Here is a 26,836-nt window from a genome sequence, read left to right as displayed (position 1 = left end):
TGTGTACGGTCCTGACGATTTTAAACTATCTTAAGAGAAAAGTAAAAGAGAAAACAACACTTAGCTTCTATGCACAGTGGTCACAATCCTGAAAATTTTAGCTCCTGCCAAACTGGCAAACTGGATTTTGTACAGAGTGACGTCGCTCCATTGCTTATAATAGTCTCGGCTGTATTGTGTTGGCTGGCAGCACTGCGTCGCAGGCCGTGGTGTGTCTCTGCGCTCTGATTGGCCGAGGCTGCTGTGATGCTCTGTGCATCCTGCTCCTACAGCCAGGGCAGGAGGGAGGGGAGCTGGAAGCGCGGCCGGGAAATCATCATAACACGGGGTGGGGGGGTGAAAATATCATCTTTTTTTCTTTTTTTTTCACAGGTTTCTTCATCTGGAAGAGATGTTTAGTGCACACTCAACATGTCTGCAGAAACAGAAGTAGCTGCTGTTACCGGCCCGTGACTGCCTCTTCCAAACGTCCTAACAGAGCGCCAAGAGGCTGATCAGCCCCTAAGAAAGTCTCACCTTTACACTCCGTCATCACTGAGCAGGTGAAGGCCACGAGGATGCCCGTCAACGACCCCGAGAGCATACTGAGTTACCAGGTAAAGTGGCCTTTAAATGTCTAATGCATGGCGCGTTGCTTTGACGCTACAGGATGGCACACAGCCTCCAGTGCACCAGCTCAGACAACCGCAACAGTCAGTTGGAAATTCTCTGATCGGAGAGAAATTCTCAATTTGCTGCTTGAGTGATGGACTGTGTAGGAACTATTTACTGACAGAAATGATCCCACCTGTTTTCTGTCGCTGCATGTCCCCATTTGACATTTATCCTTTTTCTTTTATTTTTGCACGTTTTGCGTTTAAGCGGACTCAGTACATGTTATCCCAGGAAGTTGTATTAGGTCTCTCACCTTGCAGAATGATGCCATGTGCGGAGGATGTTGTTGATATTGTTATTCTCTGATGCTAACACGTGCAGTAATTCCGGAGAGCGCATCACATTTCAGTGCACCGACAAATTTAGCTGTTTTGCCTGTTCCTCAGGCACACACACACACACATACCCAAATGGATTTTTCCCACATCAATGTGAGATTGCAGTGGATTACTGATTAGATGTTGATACATTTTAAACACAGCGCCCATTAAAATGTCAAGTGTTCATCCTGAAGCCGCATGTGTGTGAGGAATAACAGCAATGGGACAGTTTTCAGATGAGCCTTGCTTAGCCGGCGTGCTATTTTCTTAGTTACCCCCAAATGACCTTGACGCCATCCTTAGAGCGCATACCACACGGTGCTGCCGAGTGCCTACTTCCATACATGATGGTTATTAACCAATTGCGGCGGCAGGGGGAGGATAGCTTGTGGTCATGTGAGGTGTGAAGGAGAAAATGACATGATCCTTAATGTCCTGTTGATGTGTGATCCATTATCAGATTGTTGGTCAGCTGATGAGACAGAGGTGAAAGAGGAACTAGTTAGGATAAATGGACCATTGAACACACCAGCGCTCAGGGACGTTTATTCAAGCTGGCGTGCAGTGGCGCTTGTCTGCCTTGATTGTATCTACCGTGGGGTGCAGTATCAAAGCTTAAGCGACTTAATGTAGTTTACCCCAACAGAGTCATATCATCATGGTGATTTGTAATAATAACATCTGGTCTGAGGGCAGGAGACAGATGGAGAAGGACCAGAGGTGAGCTGGGAAGTCTCTGATATGATCTGACAGCATTCAGACCCGGAGGGCAAATTATTTGAGAGCCTCACACTTCAAACTTTAGGGTTATGCAAGATAAACTTGTAAGTTTGTTTGTCAGCTTTTCGATGGTCTGGTTAGTCAACATTGGATGGGGAGTCCAAACTCCCCACATGAAACCTGTTGAAATGTTGAGGTGCATCAAAAAGGTATTCAGATCATTTGCATGAGTGAAAACAGCAATATAAGGATGCAGTTGTAGACAGGTGCCCATGCCGAATGGCGCCTATCCACAATCTTAAATTATTGATGCATTCATTTGTAAGCAGCAGCTTGCACTGTTAATGATGTAGATGATACAAGTATGTTTACATAATAACCACACACACACACACACACACAGTACCCGGACACATTATTTACATCATCTCTTATCCAAATTAAGCTATTGTCTCAATTAAATGCTTAAATCAACATAAAACGTCCATCACAAACTCATACATCTCGAGGTGATCTCTTCAGTCTCATTGTTTTATTTGAGTTTGACATAAATGACTTATCTGTTAGCATGTTCATTGATCGATCAGTTCATTGTTTTAGCTCCATTAAAATAAACTATGGTGGTACATTTTATTGAATACATACAACAATAATCATTTTCATTCTTCATATGACTCCTTAATTACTTGTTGCCTAAAAATTAGTTGTGAAGGTGAAGTGATACATCATAGTCACTAAGTAGTCCCTCATTAATACATTTTAGCGTCATATTCAGAGCACATACCGTTATGACATGTTGTATACAGTTAGACCAGATGCTGAGCCAACTTCTAAGCATATATATGTAAGCATATGATAATATATTGTGAAGCTGAGGCCCATATTTCTTACGTAGGATCGGTTAAGATCATTCAATCAAGGGGAGCTTTGGATGCTTCATTTATTTCTCCCTCCTTCATTTTACTAACTTAATTTCTGAAGCTGCATCAGCTCTTCAACACTGTAACAGCATATCTACCCAAGATGCGATTTCTTAATTGTAAAATAACACATTAGGACAATTTAGAAAGACAAGAACCAAGCAAAACAACAAGGGGAAAAATCTGGACTCGGCAGCATCTCCCTGTGCACCACATCATAAATTTGTCGAAGCTTTAAGTCCCCCAGCGAACACTCACATAATTCTCTTTTTCAGTCCTTTTACTTTAGCTGTTTGGCATCCCTGCCAAGCTTTAGTGTTAATCAGTTTAGTGGTGACCTGTAGCCACATATTTAATGAATGAAAGTATATCTTTTATATGAATCTCTGAAGGAAAAGTCAATTTAATTTAATCAATTTCAATGTGCCAAACAATTCTCAATTTAGTGTTTTGAAGTACTCAATACACTTCATCATGTTTGATAACACTGACAACATACTTAAATCCACCATTTAATAGTATAGTATAATAATGTAGTTTGAAAGCACACACATTAGAGTGAAATATCCAAACAGGTTCAAGCTTCTCACCGATTTTGATTTGATACAAGGTGTAAACCTGCAGTTTTAATGGTTCTGCATGTTACCGTCTTTCTCCCACAAAAACAACTGATGCTGCAGTAATCTTTTGAAAAGAATAATTACCGAGCAAGCTCTGTGGATAGGCAGAATTGTATGTGGCACTGAATAAGGTGTGTATGACTCATGCTACCCGTGGGCTGAAGCAGTCACAACAGCCGCCCCTCTCATCCTGTCTCCTCCAGTTCTCTCACCATTACCTCTTTCTTCCATCCATTCATGTTAACCCCTCCTGTGTGAGTGAAGCACTGTCACATGTATCTCTGCAGCAGAGAAGCCACGGCACAGTGCCTTGACGGGGCAGCGGCAGCCTGCGGGCTGTAGCATCCTGGCTCTCACACACCAAGCAAAGTCTGGAAGTGACAGGCCCAGTTGTTTGAGTCAGGATCTGTGTCCCTGCTGTCAGCTCAGGGTGCTTCTGGGAAGGGATGGAGAGAGGGGAGTCTGCTACGAAAGACAAGCGGAGGTGATGTTCGTGTGGACAGATAAAAATAGGAGAGAAACACTGTCAGGGGGAATGGCAGCGCAACGCTCAACAGGTGTTTTGTTAAAGGGCGAGAGGTCATCCTAAACTTCAATTGAGTCAGTAGTGAGAGTCGACTGCTGAATGATGGATACATGACAATTTCTTCCTGATTGATTGTGTTGTTGCAGTGCTGCTCTCCTCACTGCACACACACACACAGAAAATCTCCCATGATAGCCTTTGCTCTTGCGACCATGACATGTGCTCACACAAGTCATCACTTCTGTCTTTTGAGAAACCAGCCAGTGTCTGTGATGTGTCTTGTCAGTTATCCCTTTGGATTTCAAGACTCCTCACAGTAACCAGCAGACCTCATTCCCCTGGCTTTGGCTCCTCTCATAGTCCTAATGGAGTGAAAAGGCATTTTGGCGCAGTGCTTTGATGAAAATCATTACTGCTCTATTTGTTCCTTGTGATGGCCAGTTCAGTGTTTTTCACAGCAACACACTTTGACAATGCTTTCTGATTTTGCCAAAAAAAAAAATATAAATAAATCAAACAAACAAACAAATAACTGTAAAATTTGAAAACAACTTTGGTGACTCACTGAGAACACAGCTTTGGTTGGTTTCCTGGGTAGCAAAGTGAACTCGAAGAAAGAAAGTTTACAGTTTACATAACAAAAAACGAAGAAAGAAACCAGCATGAACCTTTCTATGTCTACATTCATTCCCTGCATCAATGGGAGGTTTATCATGAAAAGTAGGACACTGTGTGTGTGACTCTGTTCTGCTTAGGGAATCAAACATCTTTCTGGGACAATCTGCCCTGCCAGAAAATGCATCTTTGTGTTTGTTTGGTTATCAAACGTAGGCGATTGATAGCATCTCTCTCTATTTTTGGCGTTTACATGCTGAGGCACTAGATTAGGTTGCCTAAAGTCTTTGAGTTTGTAAGAACAAAACTTGCTCTCAAGTTCTGGTATTTCTTTCACCGCTTTTTAAATTCACATGACAATATCCTCAGGACATTTGATCTGGCACTATTATGTGCTTCTTTTTTCATAATCCACCCACGAGCTGCAGCATGTGCTTCTCATGGCTGCCACTGATATGTTTGTAAAGGACAGAAGCTCAAGGACGGGCAGCCATTTTGGTTCCATCTGTGGGCTGCTTCTATGGTGCAGTGGTAATAATCTGTGTACAGAATTATTTTTGAGTCATAAACCCACCTGAGCACTATGATAGTACAAAGCAAGAGGACAAGAATAAGGAGGCAGTTGCCAGGAGATAGAAACAGGCAGCAAACACAAACTATTTGCTATGCCAGTGGAAAATCACGCACACATGCATGCTTTGAGGGTCGCAGATGTGCTCACCCACAGAGAGAGAGAGAGAGAGAGAGAGCAAACTCTGCTTTGAGTGCCATGTGAGCTTTTAATTAGGTGAAGCACATAATGTGACACGAGGGAGGTGAGTTGTGAATGACATGGAACCATTAACCTGTTGAAAAACACATACCGGCATGGATTTGCCATTAAGAAGGGGCTCTTAGTGAACTGTGACCATGAGGACTATGGGCTGTGAGTCATATATGAAGAGCATGGACTCATAATTATGGCATGGATATACAGTTGTGTAATCTGATCGCCCCCACAAAATAGGACTTAAAGGATGATTTTCTTTCTTTTGTGTTGTTCTCTGAAACACAATTTCACCCACTCTGGAGTTCTAGTTATTGAACGAACCTCAGGAGAATGAGTCCGCTTTTTCTGTGTTTGCATGTGTGTGTACACCAAATGGATCCAAACTAATTGATGATCTGATAGTCTGTTGTCCTCTCTGGTACAAAGAGCTTTTAGAGTCTCTCTCATCTATTTTCTTGCTTTGTGTGTCTATATGTTTGGTGAAGCTCCAGCTCTAATGGAGTCGAATGCCTGCAGCCTGAGCCCCAACCCACACACTGCATACAGGCCCTAATTCACCAGCCACAGCTGCACTGACTGATAACACTGTGTGTGTGTGTGTGTGTGTGTGTGTGAGACGGTTGCACCTGAAGCAAATGAGGGTTGCATGTGAGGGAAAGGAGACACTCAGCCAGTCGATGTGTGTATGCACAGGATTGTGTTCATCGAAGCAGCTAGAATCAATAATAACAGTGATCAGATGACAATGTGAAAACAATGTGAAAGCTAATGAACCTGCAGGGGATAATTCCCTGAATCTCGCTGTAGCACAGCTTTATAGTGAGTTTCAACTCATGTTTAGCTGTCTGACCCATAACATTAGTGTTCTGTGTATCGTGTAGTGTATAAAACTGCATTGTAAATCGTTACTTTGAGGCTGCATATATTTTAAGAGATATTTCCTTGGACAACAAAAGCTTGTTTATTTCTTGTTGAGGGCGGCACGGTGGTGCAGTGGTTAGCACTGTCGCCTCATGGCAAAAGGGTTCCAGGTTCGAAGCCCTTCTATGTGGAGTTTGCATGTTCTCCCTGTGCCTGCGTGGGTTTTCTCCGGGTACTCCGGCTTCCTCCCACAATACCAAAAACATGCACATTAGGTTAATTGGCTGCTCTAAATTGCCCCTAGGTGTGAGTGTGAGAGTGTGTGGTTGTCTGTCTTTGTGTGTTGGCCCTGCGATTGACTGGTGACCAGTCCAGGGTGTAACCCGCCTCTCGCCCGTAGTCAGCTGGGATAGGCTCCAGCTCCCCCGCGACCCTGACGGATAAGCGGTATAGAAAATGGATGGGTGGATGGATATTTCTTTTTGACAATATCCACAACTTCACTCAACATATAAATTATATCTGACTGTAGTTTGTCTAAGGCTCACCAGTCTCCTAAAAGAGCAGCAGTGTAGTTTTGGGGACCTATTTATCTGATGCTCTAGTGAGTATTTACGGCCGCAGGACAGTGTATATGGGATTGAGTCCATATAAACTGCAGTGCCTGTGTCCATCATAATGAAATGTGACTCACTGATGTGTCTTTGATAGTTTTTGGAAAACAAGAGGAATATATTGTATCAACTTGTTATTGATTTTAGTCTTTGTGTGAGATTTGGGAAAATCTGAAATGTCATCAGACTTATCTTTATGATAAAAAAAAAAGAGTGACAGTGAAAGAAAAGAGCTGAATAGATGGTAATTCTTGGTAAAGTTCAAGAAGTTTTATGTTACCGGTATATAGAATCATTTATATTTTCTCTTCCAGTTCCTCCCCGGTGCTCAGTACAAGCAGCACTGACCGCAAGCCTTAATTTCTGTCACCTCACTTCCATGCCTTGCTTACACGTAATTATAAACCCATAAGTCATACTCTGTGTTTTGCCCAAAGTGAGGTGAACTTCTAATTAAGTGGCCTTATTCTTTAAAATAACAAAATTGTCTTGAGATAAAGAAGTGCTCAGTCATGGAAAAAGTAATAAATCCCACAGGGCTGATACCTTGGAGAGGCATAGCCAGGCTACCCATACCTGGAAATTAAGTAGATGTCTTGGGATCCCAGCATCATCTGAATTATGAGTGGCTGTCTGTGCTGATATTAGAGCGGCTTGCATAAAAGCATAAGACTTTCTTGAGTTGGATTTGATTTAATCAGGTAAGACATTCATTTGTATGTACTGCATGCTCATTTGTTTTTTCTTACCTCAGTCTTGTTAATACGTTTAGCTGTTCAGTTTCTAGAAGCACAGGGAGGCTAGAAGACTGAGACTGAAGACAAAGAACAGCTCAGGGACTTCAGTGCGCAAGTAAATGCTTCTGGAATAAAGATAGAACACACACACACACACACACACACACACACACACACACACACAAACAGGCACACACACAGAGCACTATCCCTATTTATCGGATTTCATAACCAGCATGATTCAAAAGCGTTTTTTTTATCATTAAACTACGCATGGTGTTTTATCACCTAAACCGCGAGACGATTAAGACAAATTATTTCTCACTCTTGCTCCATACACACATCTTACCATATATACACAAGTACAGCATACATACACAGAGTACTTCAATGCAAATGTAGTTGTATGTCCCGGAAAGCTTTAATGAAGGGATCGGTCACTCTCATTACCACTCTCTTTTATTTTATATTTCTCTATAAAAATGTTTTTCCCCTGAACAAACAAGGATCCTCCTCATTTCCACTCAGCTAATACAGACTCTCTGCCTTTTCCACGAGCACTTGAGATAGACAGATCGAAATTACTTTTGCTTCTGTGGCAATCATATAGCAGCCCGAGCCGCAGTGCTTGCTGCATTTGCTGTGCCCTCTGGATACTGGACTGACCAGTCACAGTAAAAGACTGCATGACAGTTGTCATCCTGAAAGGGAAACATATTGAATGTACTGTCACCCTTTCCACTTTGATGCACATGCCGCATATACTTCACTTTGCACAGCTGAAACGCTTACTAAATGCTAACATACTCGCTCTGCTCTAAACTAAGATTATCAGCTGGAGACCTTTAGCGCAGGTGATTAAAGGTTTCCAGTGTTGCTGCAGGATATGGACAACATCTAAATCATCTAAATCTAATCTGGGAAGCACAATAATCAATTAAACTAAGTTACCAACTAACTGGTCTACTAACTAAATTACCACAGCTCTGCTCTGTGTTTCGCTGTTGAACAATAACTCCCTCTCTTCTGTGTCATTTCTCTCTCTCTGTTTATTTAGTCATCATAAACATTTCATTTGCAAAATGTATTTTTTAAGTTAACTTCAGAACTCTACTCCATTAATTAAAGTTGAGGTTGGAATCTGCTGTGTGAAATGGCAGATAATTCGGTCTTCATTCTGCTTTCGCCAACCTCACACACACATATCCAGTACATACCGATCATGTGTTCATATGGAGTGGGCGGAAGCATCTATTCTGTAGGGAGATGCATGAGCTAATGTGTGTGTGTGTGTTTGTGTCCCTCCCTCAACCATTTGTATTTATTGATAGGTTCTGAGAGATACTGATTTTATTGCTGACGACTGTGGTCACAGGGATAAAGCAGCACACAGCATCCGGCTATCTGTCTGTTTTCCTACCTGTGTCAAAGGGTACATAGATAGATAGATACATAGATGGATGGATGATGGATGGATAGATACTTTATTGATCCTGAGGGAAATTCAAGACACATACACATTTCTACTGGAAAACAAGGTGTGTGTTGAAGTGATTAATACTTTGGTGCAGTGGTACACATTCCCCGTCTAACAGCATGTGGGAGGTTTCCAGCAATTAGATTTTAAAGATTTTATCTTGTTTTGTTTTATTTAAGATTATTTTTGTGGATTTTTTTTGTGATCTTTGTCTGTATTGGAGTCAGTCCCAGGCCACTGTGGTTAAGGACTCAGATGAAGATTTTATGTTGCATGCACACACTTGTGCAGCAACACTGCAGCAGCACACAGCCACTCCTGCAGTGCTGTGTCCTCATTATCATAGCACCGATACATGACTGTGGGTAACGCTCACCTCTGCACATGAGCAAACAGCACTGGTTCTGAGAAAACCTCGTCACCGACACAGTGAAACACAGTGAAATGCTGCAGCTGTCTGCCAACGGCAGCACCCTTGATGGATTTGGCACTCAGCTAATTTGATTTGATTTCCTCTGGATAGTAGAGCCTAGCACATTCTCCAACTGATACTAATGTGTGTGTGTGTGTGTGTGTGTCTGCCTGTTCGTCACTCTGTGTCTGTGCCAGATGGTCTGAGAATAGACTGTCTGGAATTTGATGCTCATTGTTGAAAAGCTCTTGCCAGTTTGCCCAATTAGTTGCTCTGTTAGGGTGTCGGTGGTTTGTGTTTATCTGGATACTTCTGGACATACTGACCTTTCAGATTTCCTTTCACGGACTGATCTCTAAAAGCTGAAGGTGTTCTACAAAGCTCAATAAGAACACTATGGCTGCTGGAGACAGAGGGCTTTGTAAAAAAAAATAAAAACAAAACAAATCAATAAAAACAACATACTTACATTTACACTTATGACTTTTGTGTGTCTGTGTCCATCAGAGGCCAGATGAGGAGGTGGTGGTAGACCAGGGAGGGACCAGCTCAGTGCTGAACATCCACTATGAGAAGGAGGAACTAGAAGGTGAGTAACGTGCACTGGTGAAAATCACAGTCAAACCCTTTAGTTACAGTTTCTGTATACAGGCCATTTGTGTGAATATTTCTCTTTGGAATCACTTTTCCAACTATGAAAGGGTGGACGGGGCAGCACAAACTGCTGTCTGCCACAGTGTGTGAAAAGTTAATATCCTCATTTAGGAAGAACATTTTTTTCCACAGTAATTATATTAATGCTTTATCATTGGCCATGATTAAATAGAATGCACTTTTGCATATTTTTCTCTTCGCTTTACTTGTTATTGTTATAGTTTGTCAGTGGCACAGTGGCTAAACAAAATGCTGGAGGGACACATTTAGGTTTCTTCCTCATTATCATTGGTATTATTTTTTTTTAAATTCTGTCCCTTATTATAAACTTAATGCATCATTAAACTAATGCTCTGCTTTTTGTTGGTTCAAACAGCCATGTACACACCTGCCCGGACCCCAGACTTTTTTAACGTAACTGCATCCATTAGGTTGCCTAAAAGAAGTGGAGCAAAGAAAGTGTAGTGGAGCAGTATGACATCTTAAATAGATATTTTCCAGGAAATTAAACGCACTGCAAAGCTGCACTTGATTAAAGACAGTTAATTACCTTAAACCGCAGGTGGTCTGACCTCACTCAGCACACAGCAGATCCCCCAGTCCAGACTCACCTTGATTTCAATAAGCTCATGTATGTGTGTGTGTGTGTGTGTGTGTGTGTGTGTGTGTGCACATGCAGGCACGCGTCACTTTCCTGGAGGAATAATAACATGCTCAAAGATGGAACACTCAGTTGCATTTCAATAGTTTTATATCACCAATAAAAATATATTTGCCATGTACAAACAAATACACGTGCACATCAAATTGTGTCTCTTGGATTCAGTCTTTTGTCATCACACCACGTTGCATTTGTCACTGAATGCAACATTGTGAATGATGATATTTACAGATGGTATTGGTTTAGACTAATGTGATAATGTGTTCTCTGATCCTCCCTGTGGGCCAACACCTGACCCTCACTTTAATGGCCCTCTCTTTCAAATTCATTTAACCATCTGAGCTCAGTGATCACAGTGCGACCCTGCTTTCCCCCCTATAAGCAGTCCTCTGCTCTCTTCTCTTTTCTTCTTCTTTTCCCTTTTAGCTGTTTCACGTGGAACACAGGGAGCGTCATTTTTATCCTCAGCTCATTAGGATTTTAAATGATCTCATCAGACATGCTGAAATGAAATGTACTTGTCTGTGTATTCACAGTGGACAAAATTACCACATACCACAATGCTGCAACAGGAAATGTTTTCCACAGTATGTGTCGAGTTTAAAAGAGGTCTGATGATCACACAAATATGAAAGTGATAATGGTTTGTACCAGATTTTGTTTTCTGGAAGCTGTAAAGAAACTGAATTGTAAAGCCTGCGTTCTAAGCAACATTTGCTAAAGACGCAGCCCAAAACTGAAGAGGCGATTTCAGTAAAAAGAGGCTACAAAACGGTTCATTGTGGGTCTCTTTGATCTTTTTGGATCAGTTCAGGAAGGCCGGAAGCCCATCTGATGAGAACAGAGAGCCACATTCATTATCAGTAACCATGTATAATTAAGTACTATTTTACTTTGTCATCTGTCATCTCTAAGGTGCAGTTACCCAACTCACTGTGATGGTGATGATTTTATGGTTTTTCAGTTCTCAGTTGAAATGTATTTTGTTAAACAAATAGGTGAAAGTGATGCTCAGCAAAGCAAATATTTGTAGTAATGTAGTTAATAATGACTCTATAGGTGTGTGTAAAAGCATGACTCAGGTTTAAAAGTATAATTTGTTGTCTGGCCTCCGTTTCAGGCCACAGGACTCTGTTTGTCGGGGTTCGGATGCCCAGGCAGAGCCATCGTCACCACAAACCCCATGGCTCCCGGCACCGCAAGAGAGACAGGAGAGCAGGAAGCATCGCAACACAACAAAGCGAGGAAACTGACACGACCACCTCCAGTCACGGTAACACACACAAAAATACACAAACACAAAACCTCTACTTAGGCTACGTTACTTTTCAAATCCAGTATCTTTCAAGGCTCATTCATTCATTAATCTGTCAGAGAGAGAAGGAAAGTAGGTGCTGGTCATGATTCATTGTAGATGATGTGTGTATATTTGTGCATGCACTTCCCAGAGGGGTCGCAGTGGTTGTGAAACAAAGCCTATCAATAATGTTGGCAGTGCATACATTTGCACACACACATGCAGCACTCCAGGCAAGAATTGACAAGCCTACTAATTAGCAGAAAGAACAGGAACTAGTCAGCATGTCGCGTGTGTGTGCATGTGCTTAGGTACATTTCGGTGAATATGTGTGTGTGTGTGTGTGGATTTACTTATGTTGTGGGGACAAAAATCTGTTTATACACTCTCATCCCCCATCCTTATGGGGACAAAATGCAAGTCCTCATATTGTAAATCATTACATTTTCGGGTGAAGACTTGGCTTGGTTAGGCTGAGGTTAAGGTTCAGGTAAGGGTTAGTGTCAGGCAAGTAATGGTTATGGTTATGATTGTTCAGGATATTTATGAAAGTCTATATGATGTCCCCAAATGTGATGGAAGCACGACTGTGTGTGTTGTTACAAAAGTCGTGTACTGATGCAGTAAGCAGTGTTGTATGTGTTTATGAAAGCCTTTTGAGAACCACAGTTCACTTCTCATTCCTTCTTCACATCCTCTCCTCCATCAGACACACCGTCTCAACGGGTCCAGTTCATTCTGGGCACAGAGGAGGATGCTGAACATGTGGCCCACGAGCTGTTCACTGAGCTGGATGAGATCTGTGTGAAGGATGGCAAGGATGCTGAGTGGAAGGAAACAGCCAGGTTGGGATCTCCTCTGGGAGCTGTTGGCAACATTGCTACACAATAAAGCTTCTGACAGCCCGGCAGCTCTACAGCTGTACTGTTGCAATGAGGGACAAGTGTACAAGTGGTACTTACATTTAAAGCTTAGTGGATCATTTTTTGGTCAGTTTGCTCAAAGCCCCAAAGAGAAGAGTGACAAGAAAACAGTGCAGTCATCTCATTCATGCTGGTCAAAGTGTCAGTGCTAACTTGCTGATATCAAGCCTCTTCCTGTTTGTGTCAGACCATTTTATGAGCATCATTCAAGTGATCACATGATTAAGGAATAGCCAATCAGAGACAAAGATAATACATACATATAATACATCTGCCATATTGTTAACTCTTTTTTAAAATAATTTCTTTGATTGTTACTTCCTACCACAATGACACTGGCCACACATAGAAAGAGAGAGCAAACAGAATAAATGCCAGCTTTGTACTTGCTGTTAGGTGTGACTTCCTGCGAAATCAAATGAAAAGCAAATAGTATACTAAATGTAACTAAATCTATGTGTGTGTGTATTACTCATCACGACCAATGAGATTGTGTGCAATCCCTCGAGACTGTCTCCAAAGGCATGTGTTTGTCTCTGTCTCTGCACTGCAGGCATCTGGGTGTTATAAGAAATTTGATATATCACCTTTGTTTTTTAAGCAAAAGATAAAAGTAATGACACTTCACATTTACTACTTAAGTAAAAAATTTCAATTGAAATGTTTCATAAACACAGATGTTGATCTCTTGCCTGTCTTGCAGGTGGCTGAAGTTTGAGGAAGATGTAGAGGATGGTGGCGAGAGGTGGAGCAAGCCCTATGTCGCTACTCTGTCGCTCCACAGCCTGTTTGAGCTCCGCAGTTGCATCATCAATGGCAGCGTGTTGCTTGACATGCATGCTGACTGCATCGAAGAGATTGCAGGTGCGACGTTCTCTGACTGACATATATCACAAATAGATATATGATATCACAATTTATATTCCTGTCTGTCTCTTGCCCTCTCTGTTGAGCCACTTCTTGCCCCTCATCTTGAGCAAATATTAAATTCACTGCTATAAAACGGCCTCTTTATCTCAGCCGAGATGCCTGCTTCATGTGCGCTGCAAGTCGATTGGTCCTCCTAAGAGAGAAGACACACATACAGTGCTAGCTTGAGGGGAGCATCGTCATCCTTCTGGATGCAGAAACACACAGACACAGACACAAACACACTCAAGCTGTCTCAACAGACTTCCAATTACTTTCTTGTGATGTCAACATAAACCAGCATTAAGCTGTCGAATGCCCTTCCATACTTACACTACAGTGCTTTTGAAAGCTCAGTGTGGCTGTTTTCACTGGAATATTGCAGCTGAACTTTTGTTGAACCTGATTTGCATTAACATCTACAATAAGCATCTACCACAGTTGAAGCTCACAAGTTGCAAGTGTGTAGTACAACTATAATTTGCATGCAAGCAAACACATACAAAGAATTATTTGCAAGTTATGTTTCATTTTCCTGTGCATCTACGGCACACACAGACACACACACTCACAAAAGATCACATGGTTCAAGGCTCTCCATCAGTCAGTCTTCCTGGCTGTCACACTGTGACAGGTTTACAGCCTTGAACAGCCTTGATGCCTGCAGTAATTCCTCTTCTTCAGCTCTGCTCTGCTCTTCTCACTTCCCTCTCTTCTCCATGTGACTCCTGCCAGCAGCACCTGCTCTCCAAACGGTAGTCAAGATGGTGGAAAAGTTCTTTTTTGTTTATTTTTGAAAATGTTGCAAACTGAGACCAGAAGAGTAATGTAATAGAAATTGCTTGGACCTGGATAAAAAAATGATCATATCCTATATCCTATATTTATTATCCAGAGTTTACAAACAAAATCTCTATGTCATAACACATTAATGAACATCTGCAGCCCCAAGGAGCCACAGCATAGATTACTGGAGTCTAATTCATTAAAACTTCATCTGAAACTGTTCAAATATCAGCAATAACAATGTGAGAAATATACATTGCACAGATGATGTGTGTTCGAATAATTCAATAAATATGTATAGAATAATTGAACCAGGTAAAGGTAAGGGAAATCATTTTGGATGTATCTGTCATACTTCACACACAGGAGGAGGCAGAGCTGTTGCTGCAGCCTCAGATTATGAGGCTGGGTTTGATGTACCATTTGTTAGTTCTGATTTAATTTCAGGCTCCTTCATGCAGTTCTCCTGTGACCGTCCTCATTAATATGGCTGATTATACTCGCACTTAACTCGTCACATTAGAGCTGGCCTTGAAGTGTGCTTAGAAGGAGTGTGTGTGTGTGCGTGTGTGTTTGTGTGTGTGTGTGAAGTGAAGGAAAGAGTGAAGGAGAGATCCAGCGCTGACTCAGCAAATCAGTATGGAAAAGAAGGGAGTGGGAGAGGGAGGAGAGCACAAGTGTGGAGAGAGGTGGAAGGATGCTAATTATTCTCTGCACCATATATGTTGTTGGACAAAAGTATTGGGTCACATGTCTTTATTATTAAATTCAGGTGTGATATCAGGGTGTTTTTCAGGGGTTGAGCTCAACCCCTTAATTCCAGTGAAGGGAAATCTTAATGCTTCAGCATACCAAAACATTTTGGACAATGTTATGCTTTGTGGCAACAGTTTGGGGAAGGCAGTTTTCTATTCCAGCATGACTGTGCCCTGGTGCACAAAGCAAAGTACTTAAAGACATGGCTGGATGAGTTTGGTGGGGAGGAACTTGGCTGGGCCACACAGAGTCCTGACCTCATCCCCATCAAACACTTTTGGGATGGACTGGAACAGAGATTGTGAGCCAGACCTTTTGGTCCAACATAATAGCCCGAACTCACGAATGCTCTACTGCATGAATGGGCCAAAATCCCCACAGAAACACAACAAAATCTTGTGGAAAGCCTTCTCAGAAGAGTGGAAGCTCTTATAGATGCAAAGCTGTCTGTGTATTGGGAATGCAATGTCATTAAAGTCCCTGTTGGTGTAATGGTCAGATAGCCTAATACTTTTGCCATATAGTGTATCAAAAAGAAAAAGTCTGACTTCAGCATGTGAGCTTATGTGTCTTTCTTTGTCCATGTGGTCCAGACATGGTGCTGGACCACCAGGAAGCGTCCAATGAGCTGGACGAGAGCATAAGAGTGAAGGTGCGTGAAGCTCTGCTGAAGAGACACCACCATCAGAACGAGAAGAAGAAGAACCTGATCCCCATGGTACGTTCCATCGCTGAGGGAACCCGCAAACAGTCAGAGCCCCATCTGACAGGTGAGATTCCTCCTGTGTGCCACATGCAAACACATACATGTGCAAATACATTTCTGTCATGGCTCAAAACTATAATTACATGTGTACATCTGGCTACAGAATCAGTGGGATGTCTATAAATATGAGGGGGGCTTAGAACTTATTTTTATGAGAATGATGGAAAAAGAAGAGAATGAAAGTAGAATAATGAAAGTAGATTAAAAGGACTAAAAGCAGCAAAGCGAATTAATAGACACATTTAAAAACATGATCTTAGAGAAGTGACACTGAATGTTTTTGTCGGCAAATTGCTACAATCATTTCACCGTCCATGAGCAAATAGTCGATGTATTGGCAGCTAACCATTACTCTGTTCACGTATTGTTTTTTTGTTGTTGATTTTTTTTTAATTCTCCACTCTGGCAGATCAATAAATATATGTACTTACTCTAATTCTCTCTCAAAAAACAAACATACGCATACCCTTACTGTCCAACAGGGTCGGCCACTTCTCCGCAGCCTCTGCCTGCTATAGAACCAGCCAAGAATGGTGGTGCACAGGACAGCACCCAGGTGGACCTCAGCAAGGTAAACTGGAAAGGTTTTTCTGGTGTGCAGTTTCTCAGTGCATGCTAACTGAAGCCATGCTGTGAAGCTCACAATAGAATATGAGTATTATAAAAGAGTACATATAACTTGGCTGAAACATCTGACAACAGCAGCATGATAAATGCTTTGGTTGTTGAAGGGGGTTCTATGAATGTGCTGTAGTGCTCTGATCTGTGTTTGAAGTGCTGTCAGGATCATCAACTAGGTCACATAGTGCCATCTAGGAAGCAACAGAAGAACTACATTTGTCAAAATGCATCACTGGAAGACTGTTAAGTACAGCCACACAGGACGTAGATAAATGCTTCCATTTAGCCATTAGTTTTCATCTGGGATTTTAAGAGCATGTCTGTCCAGTTAAATTTTCCCAACACTACAATGTTAGTTAGATTCTTTGGCATTAATCTGCATCTGTGGTGGGACGGCTTTCCAACAACTCTTGAAGACAGTTCTGTATTCTGCTATTAGTCCTCAAGAATTTCCCTCCAGGGATTAATAAAGGAATTCTGAAGTTACCTGTTGCAAGGATATGTCTCTTCAGAGATAATTAACATTGTACATGGGAATGTACTTGGTAATCTGATATGAACTTCTGTTCCATCTCACCAGGTGGATATGCACTTCATGAAGAAGATCCCAGAAGGGGCAGAGGCCTCCAATGTACTGGTGGGAGAACTGGACTTCCTGGAGAGGCCCATTGTGGCCTTTGTCCGTCTCTCCCCTGCTGTGCTGCTCACCGGACTCACTGAGGTCCCCATACCTACCAGGTGCGCCCCTGCTCTTTGCATATACATAAACAATGGTTTCATTATAAAATCAATTTATGTAAATTTGATAATCATCTGCTGCCAATATCAGGTTCCTCTTCATTCTCCTGGGCCCAGATGGAAAGGCTCAGCAATACCACGAAATTGGCCGCTCCATGGCAACCATCATGACGGATGAAGTAAGAGCACCCACCAATTCAAATCTAGAAACCTTCACAGAACGATTCAGAACTCAGCATCTGTCTCACAAACGCTGTCCGTTATGTGTCCTCCGTCCTTCATTATCCTTCATTTGTGGACCAGATTTTCCATGGCGTGGCCTACAAGGCAAAGGACAGAAGTGACCTGCTGGCTGGGATAGATGAGTTCCTGGACCAGGTGACCGTCCTTCCACCAGGAGAGTGGGACCCTTCCATCCGCATCGAGCCCCCGAAGAACGTCCCATCTCAGGTACACAGCCACGATCACATACAGATTACAATTTTCAGGTGTGGCTTTTACCGACAGCAAGCAACAGTGGCTGTATAAGCACAGCATACGGTTCTTTTTTGTCTATTTCCTGACTGTTTATGGGTGCCTGCAGGAGAAGAGGAAGATGCCTGGAGTCCCTAATGGGACAACCTGCCAGGTCGAGGAAGAGCTACATGCTGAGCACCACGGGCCAGAGCTGCAGAGAACTGGAAGGCAAGCTGTCTTGTTCCTTCAGTAATGTGTGCTATAATTCATGGTAAAAACAGACTCTGAATTCAGATCTCGAAAAGCGACATGTTATACCCAACAGACAGTCAATATCAGGATAAGGTAGCATTTAAACATCCTCTGGAAAAACATGTTGTGTTTTCTGAAGGGATGTGTAGAAGCCTGGGGCTGAGTTTAGCACTCACCACCGTGTTTGTCAGTTGCAGCCAGAAAATCTAAAATTGGATTTGTGAGGAGCTGAGGTGTGACAAGCAAGTGACAAGTACAGAGGCAGGCTGTGATAGCTCGAAAGACAATCTTGCACCAAAACATTGTTTGCTGTATTTCATAATAAATTAACACCCAGTTTGTGGCCACGCCCTTAATTATGTATAATTTGAGTTTAAATATAATTTAAATAAGTGAGTTATATAAAAATTCACCCACCGGTTGTCATGAACAGGAAAATTATCTGTGGAGACCAAAGCTGTTCTTTGGACTAGGCTGTAAATGTTTATTTCTGCTGTAAAGTTTAGGTTTTTTACATTTATTCTTATGGGCCTTGACTCACTTTTGGAGCCAGCTTCAAGTGGCCATTTGAGGAACTTTCAATCGCCTTGAAACCCCATCTGATATCTTAACCAGTTTTCTAAACTTCAGCACATCTCTTCTCTTGCTGTGTTCCATGATCAGGTTGTTCGGTGGTCTGATACTGGACATCAAGAGGAAAGCTCCATTCTATATTAGCGACTTTAAGGACGGCATGAGCCTCCAATGTGTGGCCTCCTTCCTCTTCCTCTACTGTGCCTGCATGTCTCCAGTCATCACCTTTGGAGGACTGCTAGGGGAGGCCACGGAGGGACGCATCGTAAGACCACAAATCCACGCAGACACACACTCAAACAGAGGCAAACACTGCATGCACATACTGCCATGTGTTTGACCATCATATCTACAACATGGACTTTGTATGTTACTGCACTGCACCAAAGACATACTCTTTGTATTTCCATCATGTGTTCTAGAGTGCCATAGAGTCCTTGCTTGGTGCGTCTATGACTGGAGTTGCCTACTCTTTGTTTGCTGGTCAGCCTCTCACCATTCTGGGCAGCACAGGTCCTGTCCTGGTTTTTGAAAAAATTCTTTTCAAATTCTGCAAGTATGTATTACAGCAACTTCTCTGTGATGTTTTTATCCTTACCACCCTGACAAATGTTTTGCTAAGGTATTATGTATTTCCTTTCCTCCTGTCCTCTCACATCAGGGACTATGATCTGTCCTATCTGTCACTGAGGGCTTGCATCGGCTTGTGGACGGCCTTTCTTTGTTTGGTGCTCGTTGCTACAGATGCTAGCTCTCTGGTGTGCTACATCACTCGGTTCACAGAGGAGGCCTTTGCCGCCCTCATCTGCCTCATCTTCATCTATGAAGCCTTGGAGAAGCTGTTCCACCTGGGAAAAGTCTACCCCTTCAACGCTCACAGTGATTTGGACAAACTCACGCTGGCGTAGTGAGTAACAGAACTCTGTCAGTTTCCTTTAGCTTTGACCTGCATGTTTGGGTTTTTCATTCTTTTATGTGAGTTGTTTTTCTCTAACAATACATAGCTGTTGTTGTCTCTCTCTCTGTGAATGTTGCCTCACTATGTGGCTCTGTCCTTGTTGTCTCTTCGGTTCTGCTTTCTTCTTAAAAGCTTTAGATCACATCCTTGCATGCAGCTCCCTTTATGTCTGGTATGTCTGGGTTAATTTGACTGATAAAACCAGCCAATCCCTTTCAGTCAGTAACTGAAAGCCTGTGTGTGTGTGTGTGTGTGTGTGTGTAGCTGTAGGTGCACAGAGCCAGATAATCCCAGTAATAAAACCTTAGAGCTGTGGAGTGAAAGAAACATCACAGCCTCAGCTGTACCCTGGACCAACCTTACTGTCAAGGTAACATAACTATGTGAAAACACATTCACATACAGAAGCCTAATCTCAATGTAACTTTCCTATGATAGCACACACTACATTCACTCCAATGTGTTTACTTTTGTTAAAATTCAACTACCTCCCTCATCCTTGCTTAAGCAGCTCACCCCCCTTAAGGACCTTTGCAAACACTGACAAGGACATTCAATCGATTAAGCTTTCACTGCTGTGTGTGTAACTGAGCACACCAAAGGCTTGTATTTGTTTTTTCTTTCTGCTTTGCAGAATCATCCCGTCAGATAATTTAGATAAGACAGTATTTTGATTTTTGAAGTCATTATGTTTTAATATAACCTCTGTGAATCTCTACAGGAGTGTATCAGTCTGCAGGGCCAGTTTGTTGGGACGGCATGTGGCCACCATGGTCCCTACACCCCAGATGTTCTCTTTTGGTCTACCATCTTGTTCTTCTCAACCTTCTTCATGTCCACCTTCCTCAAACAATTCAAGACTAGTCGTTATTTCCCCACCAAGGTAACCATCCAATATGACTGCTCACTAAGCTACCAAACACCCCGTATTACTAGCCAGTGATTACTCTGAGTGCTGTTATCTCATGTGCCCAGGTTCGGTCCATGATCAGTGACTTTGCTGTGTTTCTCACCATCGCCGTCATGGTTCTGCTAGACTACGCCATTGGTGTGCCCTCCCAGAAGTTAAAGGTGCCCAGCAAATTCCAGGTATAGAGGAAGTAATAGCAAAAATGTGGATCTCAGTAGAAAATCCCTCATAGTTATGGTTGAATCATGCCCTCACTCCTCTGTAATGGGATCCTCCAGCCTACCAGAGACGACCGAGGCTGGTTGATCAATCCAATAGGGCGCAACCCATGGTGGACAGTTCTGGCTGCATCTATTCCTGCTCTTCTCTGCACCATCCTCATCTTCATGGACCAACAGATTACTGCAGTCATCATCAACCGCAAAGAGCACAAACTTCTGGTCAGGAAAAAAAAATCAAAAAGTTCAGATCAAACAGCTGCCATATGAACCTGCATCTCTGCATACTGTAGCTCAGTTATGAATGTGTCTGTCTATCCTTCTCTCTGATATGCAGAAGGGCTGTGGTTACCACCTGGACCTGCTGATGGTTGGGATAATGCTGGCGGTGTGCTCCATCATGGGCTTGCCCTGGTTTGTAGCGGCCACAGTCCTGTCCATCTCTCACGTCAACAGCCTGAAGCTGGAGTCAGAGAGTTCGGCTCCAGGAGAGCAGCCTCGCTTCCTGGGCATCAGAGAGCAGAGGTTCACCGGCCTTGTCATCTTCCTTCTCATGGGCTGCTCCGTATTCATGACTGGAGCCCTGCAGGTTAGTCGGACAAGCTATGCAATGCTGCCCCCCTCTGGCTGGAACGTTTAGTCAGAGGAATGTAAGCGTAAAATAGTGAAAATATCAAAAGCTCATTGATGTTGACTTCAATTTTTTTGGTTTGTTTTTTTCCAGTTCATTCCTATGCCTGTCCTGTATGGTGTTTTCCTTTACATGGGAGTCTCTTCATTAAAAGGCATCCAGGTAATGTGCAGTTTGACATGTAAAAACTGAGACACAGGAATATTGTAGGATAATATTGGAAATATGATTTACAACAAAGCCGCTATGTGTAATATTTGAAAATTTCTTTGACGTTGACACCCCTTAATTGTCAGTTACTATATCTGTGCTTATCATTTCAGCTGGGGGTAATTCAAATATAAAAATTTTTTGAGTTGTTTCTCTCTTGCCCTCTCTATCCCAGCCTCTAATTAATTTGTCTGTCTGTTAAGTCCTCTCCTGATCTAATTAATTCTGCTGAATTCACTGAGGCCTGGCAGTTAATTGCCAATCTAACTAAATTTGTCATTTATAATAACTTCCTTTCTCTTGATATTCACCATATGGTTTTCTCTCAAGAATGAATTTCTCTCGCTACCCTCTCTGTGTCTGGATCTCACTACCACCTGTGTTCGTCTCCATCACTTTCTCAGTTCTTTGACCGTCTGAAGTTGTTTGGCATGCCAGCGAAGCACCAGCCAGACTTCATCTACCTGCGCCACGTCCCCCTGAGGAAGGTGCACCTGTTCACCATCACCCAGCTCACCTGTCTAGTGCTGCTTTGGGTCATCAAGATGTCACCTGCCGCTATCATCTTCCCCATGATGGTGAGTTGTGCGTTGTTGAACATTCTCTCTCTCTTAATTAGTCTCTCCATGTCTTCCACTTAAATAACATCCATTTTTTTCTGTTGTGCTGTGCCTGCAGGTGCTGGCTCTGGTTTTCATCCGCAAGCTGCTGGACTTGTGCTTCTCTAAGCGAGAGCTAAGTTACCTGGATGATTTAATGCCCGAATGGAAGAAAAAAACTCTTGACGATGCCTCCAAAAAGATGGAAGAGGTACTGCAGATGAAATCTTTAAACATACTCATGACAACAAATAAACTTTTGACTGTATGTGTTTGTGGGGGCGTTGTGTATCTTTCAGGAAGCACAGGTTATGCTCAGTGACCAAAAGGCAGATACTGTTCAGATTCCCATGGAGAGTAGCAGCAAGCCTGTTCAAACCCAAAAAGCACATGACCCCAGGTAAGCACACATGCATACACACCTATAAATTCTTTGATGCACAGGATGGACATCAGATGGTTGGAGTGGTAAGATAATAAGAGAAAAGTTTCACCTTCCTGTCTATCTGCGCTTGTTTTGTTTGGGATTGGGATTTTCATGTGCACCCTGTGCAACTAACATCCTGAAAGCTCTTCCTAAACCTCAAATCACACCCCACTTTATTCCTCACCTGTTTTCCTTTTTCCTTTCCCTGCTCCTCAGGTGTGATCCCTCTGATATTAATATATCTGATGAAATGTCTAAAACCACTGTGTGGAAATCCCTCAACTCCAATCAAAAGGACACTCGTCCTGTGGCTGCTAAGAAGGCAAGGCCACACCCTCCTTTTCCTCACCCTGTCATTTGGAAAAATTACCATCACACATTGTGGCTGCTGGCTTCATTTGTCTTTTGCAATTGTTGCTCCAACTTGTAGTTGTAAATTTATGGCAGCCAAAATGTGCTCTGTGCCATGCTAAATCTGTTTTTGTTTTTACTCTGTAGGATTGAAGGGATCGCGTTCATAGATGAGTAAAAGATGCCCACAGTCCTGGCAGGCTCAGCTGTGTCACGTGACTGTAGTTCTGGACCACAGGACTCTGCAGTTCAGCTGCTTTGACCGTCCTCTTCTTCAATGTTTAGAGAAACAAGTCTCGGTGATTTCTACCCGCTGCCTGTTAGCACATAACACTGTCCACAAATCACACAGACAAAGACATACACATACACATCAACTGCTATCTTTGTGAGGACTGGAAATATATTTAGAATGACATTTCCCTGAACCAAAGCTGTAAAATTCAAGATTCAGAATATTTATCATTATACAACACAGGATAGTACAGAGAAATTATAGTTGTAGTCTCTTTGTAAAAATTTTACATGTTACGTTCTGGCCAGTACTTTGCCTTTGGCTTTCCATCCTAGTAGTGAGGTTGAAAGGTGATGTATAGGATTGTATTGAATTGCTCAGTGTTATTTAATTTGTATAGAGCAGCGAGATCTGATAACATATTGTAGAGACAAATGCTGGAGCTGCTCCATTCACAGACACGGTAAATAATGGACTAACTGCAGGGACACTGTGACAGCTGCTGGCAGCCGTGGTGATTTCACTGAGATACGGGGACATTTGCTGATTCACAGCTGTGATCCATGCATTTTTTATAAAAAGTCATCTGAATGTAACATCTTCAACGCGCCGGTTAATCAAACAGTCAATAATTCAGTGTCACCGGTCTATCTCCAGAAAATGTCAACGAAAAAGTCAGGATGATTTGTTTTTAGCTCATGAGGACACAGCTGTTGCTTGTTCTATAAATATCAGTTTTACTGCCCAGCATCAAAGAAATAGCCCATTGTAAATTCTCTCGTTTAATACTAGAACTAGCCATAAACCAGGAATATACCCAGTTGCCAGTTTACAACTCACTGATGCAACGTTCATTTTGTGTTTCTGGCCTCTTGATGCATATACGTCCAATTTTCACACTCCTTTTTGCTCTGTTTTGGTCACCAACTCGTGGGGGAAAACATCTGCTCTTTTGGTGCTAAATACTCCAACTTTGTTCACCAGCTAGTGGCTAACTGAGTGTGATGGCTGTTTGGCGGGTTTTTAGAACTGTTTAGCAGCAGGCAGAGTGGTGACAGTGAACCCGAACAATAACGTTGTGGGCTCGAAAACCGTGTGATCCACTCCTAATCCAAAAATACGGAATATAGCTCCTTTAATGGTGTTTGGTCCTCACAAAGATAGGAAAACACAGAGAAATGCATACACTCACAAACACACACACAATGACAACAACAACAACCTCCCTTTATTCATTCTTTTATCAGAAACAACACCTAAGTTTCATACCTCCAGTTAGCTGGGCCATATGATGGAGTGTAATGCTCCTTTAAATACAAACCAGGTTGTTTTTAATAATCTCAGTAGGTTTATCGGTCATCATTCCTTAAGCCTACTGGAGTCTCTTTTATTTTGATGTTCCATTACCATGTTCTTTTTTTTTTCACAGTGATAAAGGTCGATTATTAGCTAGATTTTGCAAATCCTTTTAGGGTATCAAACTTTGTGTCAGTTTTGTGTGACGACGTGAACTGAAAACTGTAAACGTCAGAAGACCCACTTCAGTTGAAGCAGTGGCATCAGTAACATGTCTTTTGAGGCGTAGTCTGTTTCACTTTATGGATGTTTGTCTTTGAGCTTATGATTGTGTAGGATGGAGGTTGTTCTTACAGATTCTTTGTCTTGTGTCGGTACAGTGTCTTATTTCTTTACCTCAGACGCCTACACGAATGCTTCTGCAAGGCACTTTGGGTGACGTCAGGTCAGGGGAAACCAGAGTGGAAAAGTGATGTGTGTGTGTGCAAGTGTGTGTGTCCCTTTGAGTATCAGGAAAATAATAATGGAATATTTTTTTGTGATGATTGGTTGGGAGTGGGGGGCATTTTCTTTTAAGCAATAATTCACCCAAAATCAAACTCAAATTGAACTCACTGCAGCTCTTTATTTATCAGGGTCCTTTTGTGCCAGTGCAACCTTTTTATCCATCGCCGAGTGGAACAGAGGCAGTTCAGGAAAACATAACTTTTGAAGCCTAAATGACTTTCATTTCATGCGTCTACAGGAACATTTTTACAATTTGCGCAATCAAACGACGACATCCTGACACTGTCACACTTTTCATTCATGTCGTGGATGACCGAGATTACCAAGTCATAGTCGCATCTGGCAGTTGTTTTAAATGTAAAGAAAAGAAAAGAAAAAAAGAAAAAACTTGGGGAGCCAAAGGAAGCAGAGAGATTAAGGTGTGAAAGATTGATTTTCAGTAATACTTTATTTGTAGTTGCACTTTTTGTAGATAAAAAAATTGTGATATATTTTATTTTCAAGAGATCTGTTAAGCTCTTAAATGATTTTACAATCATTTATCACTTATTTATTATTGATAACAATAATATTTTTAGATATAAAATTCTAATATGTTCTCTTTGCTTTATGTATATACTGTATGTGTATTAAGCATGATGAGCTAAGAGAAAAGCTGAAGAATGCAGCACATGATTAATGTACTTCTGTGAATGATTTCAATAAAATACCTTCAATGGTAACACAGAGTAGAGAGCTCCGATGGGAGACATCAGGAATTTGTCTAATAGACAGAGTTTGTCGCATCCTTTTGTGTTCGGTGGAGGACCTAGAGCACCTTGAAACTTCTCCTAAAACAGTCACTGATTGATATACCACTGGATGTCATCATGGACTCTGACCATCCATGTTGAAGTTACACACTCAGTGTCTTAAACTGAGACTGTAAGTTTTGCTTAACAGCCTGTGAGCACAGGTGAAAATTACAATGTACTAACATATATTAAAATGTAATGCAACTGTAGCAAAGATGAGATGGGTTATCGACTCAGTTACACACCAGTGTAGATCCAAACACTAGTGGCTAACATTAGCCACAAAATGCTACTAGTCATAAAGGACCAAGGCTGTATAAACAAAACCCCTCAGTGTGCTGAACAGATTAATGGTGTGTTTTGTTGCTTATGAATTAATCTTTTCACTTGTAAGAGGAAAAATGTGTTTGTTCCTCTTTAAGAAATTATATAGATTGACTTTAAAAGCTTGGGCCAACGAGATCCCCAGAGACTCGTCTGTCTCAAACACTGTAATTTGAAGGTGACTTTAAGGTTGCGTATCAGAGAACGAACAATCCATCACAAAATGACATTTAAAATATTCATTCCATTAATAGGTGGTTTCATGTTTAAAATCTTGGATTCCACTTCCTTCACAGTCCCCATTGTTTCTACTCAAGTGACTTTAAAGTGTAATCGATCACTGTAACATCACATGCAGTAATACCTCCTCCAAGACGTCTGTGAAAACTTTGTGTTTGCTGTCATGTAATTCTATTTGGACTCAGACTTTTGAATGTGAATAGTCTTTGTGTGTCTGAGGAACATAACTAAACTAATGAGTGGCATGACTAAATATTATTCATTGTGTAAATAGATATTCTAAATTACATGAGTGAGCGCAAACAAATGTTGTTGTAATGTGAGAAAAAACATGAAGAAATGCATACGTAATGGACCAGACCCAGTTATGAAAAACACCTAGAGTTCAACGACTGGTAGATGTGCTTTAACAAAAAAAAATACTAATAATTATTTAGTAATTGTTAAAGTAATTTTAATTAGCATCATGTGTCTTAAACTTAATTTTCAACTCATTAAA

At 41.8% G+C, this 26,836-nt stretch overlaps 1 protein-coding gene across 1 annotated transcript; it reads left to right on the top strand.

The window, feature by feature from the left end:
* Nucleotides 1-69: 69 nt before the first annotated feature.
* On the top strand, nt 70-25,710 carry slc4a8 (solute carrier family 4 member 8). The gene is made up of 25 exons (XM_046383979.1): nt 70-596; nt 9,753-9,834; nt 11,681-11,833; nt 12,567-12,702; nt 13,484-13,644; nt 15,825-16,001; nt 16,480-16,568; nt 17,199-17,356; nt 17,448-17,535; nt 17,660-17,806; nt 17,940-18,040; nt 18,728-18,902; nt 19,060-19,193; nt 19,299-19,544; nt 19,860-19,965; nt 20,317-20,478; nt 20,571-20,684; nt 20,784-20,945; nt 21,061-21,312; nt 21,448-21,516; nt 21,969-22,142; nt 22,243-22,374; nt 22,463-22,563; nt 22,807-22,912; nt 23,089-25,710. Exons 1-25 carry the CDS (start codon nt 558-560, stop codon nt 23,092-23,094), a joined length of 3,270 nt encoding a protein of 1,089 aa, XP_046239935.1. The 5' UTR covers nt 70-557; the 3' UTR covers nt 23,095-25,710.
* Nucleotides 25,711-26,836: the final 1,126 nt, after the last annotated feature.

Source organism: Scatophagus argus, chromosome 3, assembly GCF_020382885.2.
Source record: "Scatophagus argus isolate fScaArg1 chromosome 3, fScaArg1.pri, whole genome shotgun sequence".
NCBI lineage: Eukaryota > Metazoa > Chordata > Actinopteri > Scatophagidae > Scatophagus > Scatophagus argus.
Note: the sequence above shows the minus strand (reverse complement) of the source record. Positions and strands in the feature narration are given on the sequence as shown.